At 46.5% G+C, this 6,195-nt stretch overlaps 1 protein-coding gene across 1 annotated transcript in view; it reads right to left on the reverse strand.

Moving 5' to 3' along the window:
- Positions 1–6,195, reverse strand: part of EPHA4 (EPH receptor A4) — a gene marked incomplete at its 5' end in the record, with an annotated part of 53,134 nt that overhangs the window by 9,643 nt on the left and 37,296 nt on the right. The window contains 3 exons of the mRNA XM_010137139.1: positions 2,665–2,850; positions 3,035–3,148; positions 3,889–3,947. Of these exons, the coding sequence (XP_010135441.1) occupies positions 2,665–2,850; positions 3,035–3,148; positions 3,889–3,947 (359 nt within the window). The remainder of the gene's footprint in view (positions 1–2,664; positions 2,851–3,034; positions 3,149–3,888; positions 3,948–6,195) is intronic.

The following is a 6,195-nucleotide window of genomic DNA, read 5'->3' on the forward strand; positions in this document are numbered from 1 at the left end:
TGTTGTCTTTAAGAGCTTTATAAAGTCATACTAGAAACAGAAGCTGGAAACATTCAGGTACGTACAAGTAGCACTGATTACTTCACGGGGTTAAATCATACCTGACACTTGGCATCTAGATATTTGCAGAAATAGGTCCAATCTCACCTCCACTCTAAAAGTGAGCAAACGGAGATGTAGAGAAGTGACTTATCAAAGGCCAGATGGGAAAAGCCCGGTCCCCAGATGGGCACTGTTATGCCCCGAAATCAAAGGAGCACCTGATGATCAGCGCCAGGCGGGCCTGGCCACCCTTCCTCCCAGCTGCGCTTCACCCACAGGAACTACAGAGCTTCTTCCTACACAAAAGAGTGTCTTACAGAAACTCTGCTTTTGTACGTCCTGGAGCGGCCCTGAGTAAGGGACCACTATGGGAAAGAAGGGTTCAGAGGACGTGTCACCTGGACTGCACATAGCTCAGTTTTGTCTTGCCATCAGAGCTATCAGAACCACTCGACTGTACACCAGCAAGAATCTGCTCCAGAACTAGCAGCTATGAAAACGACCCTCCAGGGAATGGTGCAGCATGGGAAGTTTGAAGGGCTTAGTGACCTTGGTGAAGTCCTTGCCCCCTTATGGAGAGGGATGTGATAAAACACCATCTCCCTCTAATTCACCTTGGCAAGAGAAAAAACTCCATCCACAGCTGCATATGTGACTGTTCCATTTATCCTTCGCAACTGTGACCGGAACCCTTCTGCTGAACAAATACAGCTAAATGAGTTTTAATTAACCTTCCTCAATCAAAAGATACTATGTCAACGTAAAAAGGGAGATTCTTTCAGTGCATTAACGTGTAATTTCATTACTCAGGCACTTCTTTAGCAGGGGAGGGGGATAGAGAGAGGAGAAGTTACCATCAGCGAGTCAATTATTAAAGTACTTGACTAGCAGCCAATAATGTATTCATGGTTTTTAGCTGCCTCTCTCAACCCCCATCTACACCACTATTTATCTCCCATTTTAATTTTCAGTTTATTAAATGCCTTCATTTATCACAGTGTTCAGAAAACCTATGGCGAAATTGAGATAAATGCCTTCTTAAGGAGCCCTGTTTACCAAACCCGCTGGCTGGCTGTGGCAGCGGCGCTCGCTGCGAGCCGGGCAACGAAATGCTCTCGTGTCAGGCTCCCACCTCCTCGGTGAAAATTTCCAATCACTTTAATTCAGTGACAACTGCATTATGCAAATGCGTACAGTCATTTATAACTGCTAGAGCTGGAATAGCTCAGGGGGTTCCAGCCTCGCTGGGATTTCAATACAAAGATCCCCCTGTTGCCCTTTTTTTACAGAGGGGCTGGAAAAACCACTGTCTGGAGCTAACACTGACCACCTCTCTTTGGTACAACAACAACAGAAGAGAGAATCAGACCTTTGATTTCAGTTTTGAGGGAAGCCCTGAGTAAATAAAGTAAAATTAGACCAACCCCCTATTTCCCCTAGCGGAATAGGTCTGAAAAGCAACCAGCGACACACTCTGTGAGTCACATTCAGCACTGGGAGAGAATGCAGAGCAGGAGAGGGCAACACCAACAAGGAACATACCCAGAACCACACATGGTAGACGAGCATCCAGCTCCCACCAACATCCAAGAGGGACGGGGTTTTTCAGTGGTCTTGGTGGCTTTGACAACCCTCTGTGCGAGATGCTTTGTTCTTCCAGTAATATTTCACTTTTTAACTTTTCATCCGTATCTCATTTTAACTCCTCGCACCCTTGATCCCCTGTGGTGATGTCCATCACGCACAGCATCAGCTGCAGAAGGTAATTCCACCCTTGCACAGCAGCTCACAAGATCGCTGCCTGCCTTCTTTGCTACCCCAAGCATGAGCTGCGGCATCCTAAGTGGTTTTTTAGGATCTTTTAGGATTTTGCCAACACCATCGCAGCAGCAAGCAGCACCTTAGCAAGGCATACCTGAGCACGTCTGTCTCACAGGTGTACCTTCAGTTCTAGCCTGCACGCAGCACCCAGTGATCGCTGCCATTCTCTTCCCAAGGTGGGGAACAGCTAACAGAATTCAAACAAAACCCAACCCAACCAAACAACACGATGGGCCAGGTAAATTCTGCAGAGGGAAATTACCACACCTCTAAATCAGAGAAAACAAATAAGCCAGTTTCGCACTGAAATCGCCGACTTCATTTCAAAGGCTCCCTCCTCACATCTGTGCTTTGTACCGTAAACACAAGACTCTGTAGTTTTGTTTTGGTATTTTTTCCCACAACCAGTTAAAATCCTTTGCTCACCATCTGCTTTTGCCTATCCTGTAACAATCAGCTCAGACTGGTGAAGATGCAGAAGATGCCTGCCTGGCATAGCAAGAAGGAGGGGAAAGAAAGCCAGCCCCTGCAGTATTAATTCCCCCTACAAAATCTTGTACAAGCTGCCTACAGATAGAGTATCAGCTTAAACCATAAGCCCATTTATAGCTGACAACAAGATTAATGACTTGTCCTGCACTGATTTCCTCCTATTAGCTATCAGTGGATCTGTTCCATCTGTCATTTCACAGGAAAGAAGGTAAAAAGAATAATAAAAAAACCAACCCCAGCACACACCACCCCAGACTTAACTTCTCCATCACTTCCAAACTGGCCTTGTCATGAAAATGACCTACTTACATTTAGTAACTACGCCTTCCAAGTGGATGATATTGGGGTGGTCAAACTGTCCCATGATGCTGGCCTCGCTCAGGAAGTCTCTTCTTTGTTTATCAGTGTAACCGGCTTTTAGGGTCTTGATAGCAACACAGATCTCTCTTTTTCCAGGTACTTTGAGACGTCCACTGCACACTTCACCGAACTCCCCTTAAGGAAAGAGGCATGAGAATCCACGGTCACGACAAGAAGCACGTGCTGCTGCTGTCAATCTGCTATGTCAGTTCATTGGGGGGAACTGTCATACAAAAATCATAGGACCCCATGTTTCCTAAAAGCAATTTTCAAACTATACTTACAGGAAAAAAAAAAAAGCCAAAGTTCTGGCACTTACCCACACCGATAACTTTTTCAATCTTTATGCAGGAGGCATCAATTTCTTTGGCAAATTCCCTCACAGCTTGGTTTGGATCCTCATATGTAAAAGGATCCACATATGTTCTAACACCTGCAAGGCAGAAATGTTTTATTTGAAGTCGCTGATCTACATGCTGCTGAACACAGAACATATGAGACTGGAGCCTTAATGATATACAACAGCAAAGAGAGTGTACAATAAAAAAGTACTGTAAGCCAGGAATGACTGATGAAACAAGGAAGGACTTCACATATTTTACCCCCAATGTGATTTTTTTTTAAATGTAAACACTCAATATTTCCCAATATTGCTGTAAGGAATCAGGCTTTTGCCAATAAAAGAGCTTCACAAATCACAGCGATCACAAACAGTCCGTGGACCCGTGAGACCAAACACACCCCATTTCCCTTTGGAGAGCCAAGAAACTCTGAGCTCATGTCCCAGGTCTGGTACCTGGTTGACTGAGATGGAAGGAAGAGGAAGATTCAGTCCTGGACGAAAGGCAGCAAAGTTCAGGTGTCCTTTCCTGCAGGATTGCCCCCCCAGCCCACCCGGAGTACTGTGGGGAAGAACCATGCCTAGCTATTGGACATGGCTTTCAGTGGAAAGGAACAATGGAAGTATTTGATGAACCTTTCTCCTGCCTGCCTCCTTAGAGCTTTTTACCAGGATACTTCTATTCTCCCTGTTACTCAAGTCCATAGTTTTGAAGAAGAGAGGAAAACAGAAACACATTCACCTCCAGGGAAACGTCATCCCTTTTTTCCCCAGCACCACAACACTGGACCTGTTTTATGAACCACATCAAACCCAAGAACCACTGCCTTTACCTTGGTTCAAATGTTTCTCCTCGTCTGCCTCTTGCTTGGCCTTACTGTACTTACTGCGCCTGCACAAAAAAGAACATTACAGTTCAAAATAAGTAACTTACTTGAAGACAAGCTCAGGCTTCTTGACCTGCCGAGACTTGAGCTGTTGGCACTTGCCACGACCTGTGCTCGGCAGCCCATGACACAACAGACACTCACAAGTGGGGCAGGAGACTCCTCTCCTCCAACTGCTCTAAGTGTTATTGGCATCAACAAAGCATCAAGGGAAACACAAACCTATTTGCATCTCGGCATTTAAAGAAAGAAAATAGAGCTTTGTGTGTTTCGGCTGCTTAGTCTTCCAGCACGTATTTGCAGTCCTGTGCAAAAAGGGGCCAAATTGCCCTCTTATATGTGGATTTAAATGCTACCACAGAGGTGTTCTGCTAGGTCGATTTTCAAACATAATGCCAATACCAGCACATTTATTTAACTGCAAATTTAAAACTGGAAACAAGTCTATTAACACAGAAATCAGGATGGCAGCAAAAAACCGTGCCACCATGACCATCAGAAATGCAGATCTCGAGGATTTTGTGAATTCTTTTTAGTAACAGGAGGGGGTGAAGGACTGATGGCAGAGCTCCTCGACCAGCCCTTGGAGTCGGAGGCAATAGTGTAGTACAGTATGTTAATTCTATAAATTACTATTTCGACACCTACACACACAGTATTGTATCCAGTTAGGTAGTTAATTAGCTCAGCTTTCGACTGCAATGGATACGTGGCAGTGAGAGTTCATCCGAGAGCTTAGTCTGTTCGGGAAGACATTGCAGAGTCAGCTCAGCCGAGCTCGTTCCGGGGTTTGAAGTTCCCCAACACCTGGGTGGATGCAGAGATTTGATCTGGGCTTTCACCCCTCATTCACTGCAAGTCCAGAACCAGGTGTGAGGATAGGTATCGCTAAAGAGAAGGGCTTGCTGTTGCTTACTCTTCGTTTGACATGCACAGACGACCTGGCGTTTGAAGTAAGCCTCACAGCTCCCGCCACAACCAACACCAGCACTCGTGTTCAGACAGAAAGAGCAGGTACATCCAACCATAAAGGGCTGGGAGCTTCTTTCCTTGATGAAAGTCAATTAAGCGCAAATGGCTCCAAATCACACAAAGAGCATTATTAAAAACCACACTGCATCCAAGCATCAGCTGAAACCACCGCCTTGCCCGAGGACTTACAGCCCTGGTGTAACAGAGCTGAGTTAAATAAAAGGACTGTGTTCTGCTCCCAGTTACTGAGCTGAGGAAGAAGGAAGAGGCAGCACAAACCTCACCCAGCGCCAGATGGGACCAAGCCAACTAAGGGGACTGCAGAGAGAGTTTCAGGTATTATACAGCTTCCCTCAGAGAGGAGAAAAAAAAGAGGTGTGTATGTGGGGGGAGATTCATTCTGCATTTTAAGCAGGACCCCTTCAAACTCATTTTATTAATGTTCAGGCACAGATGGGAAATATGAAACACAAACAGGCTTTGATGAAGGCATCTTAAGTATGGAAAAATGCTCTTTGTCTTATTTTTAAATGTACTGGCACCCTAACAAGAGATTAGAAAATAACCTTCCCCCACCAAAACCCGAAGACATGCAAACAGCAAAGGGAAACAAAGGCATTACTGTTCAAACAGTCTAATTGCAGCTTATTAAGTTTAAATAATACCTTCCAAACTAACTACCTACTTCCAGTTCTCCCTCTGTCACCTGGTGACCTCTCCCACTTGGCTGGGGACAGGACACTCCCGTCTGCCATTGTCCCTGGGAGCAGCCCGGAGCCCTGCACCACGGGGAACGCGGGGCCGGAGCTGCCTCCCGGGGCAGCTCACCTGAGGGGCAGAGCGAGCCTTTGTCGCCGACCCGAACCCCGTAATTAGAGGTATTTTGGCAGCGCAGATTAAATAGCTGGCATTCAGGAAAAGAACACTGAAGCTTTCAGAAAGGGTCAGAGGCCCAGGCAGCCCCACAGGTGGGGGCTGGCGATGAAGAGGAGGGTATGAGCGTGCAGTGAGGTGAAGCAACTGCTGCTCCCACCTCACTCCTCCCCCACACACAAACTGGGGCTGGGGGTGCTGCAGGGCTCAGGCAGCAGGCTGGGGGAAGCGCTGGATCCAGCACCACCAGCAAAGGGTGGGGAAAAACGCTGATGGAGCAGAAGGTAAATCCATCTATCAACTGGAAGAATTCCTGACAGAAACTTCTAGGTGACCAGAGCATTCCGTAGGACCACCGCACTCCACCCAAGCCCTTTCAGAAGTGGCTCTTTCTGTTTTACTCTTTCC

The sequence above is a fragment of the Buceros rhinoceros genome, unplaced genomic scaffold (genome assembly GCF_000710305.1).
Source record: "Buceros rhinoceros silvestris isolate BGI_N320 unplaced genomic scaffold, ASM71030v1 scaffold10685, whole genome shotgun sequence".
NCBI lineage: Eukaryota > Metazoa > Chordata > Aves > Bucerotiformes > Bucerotidae > Buceros > Buceros rhinoceros.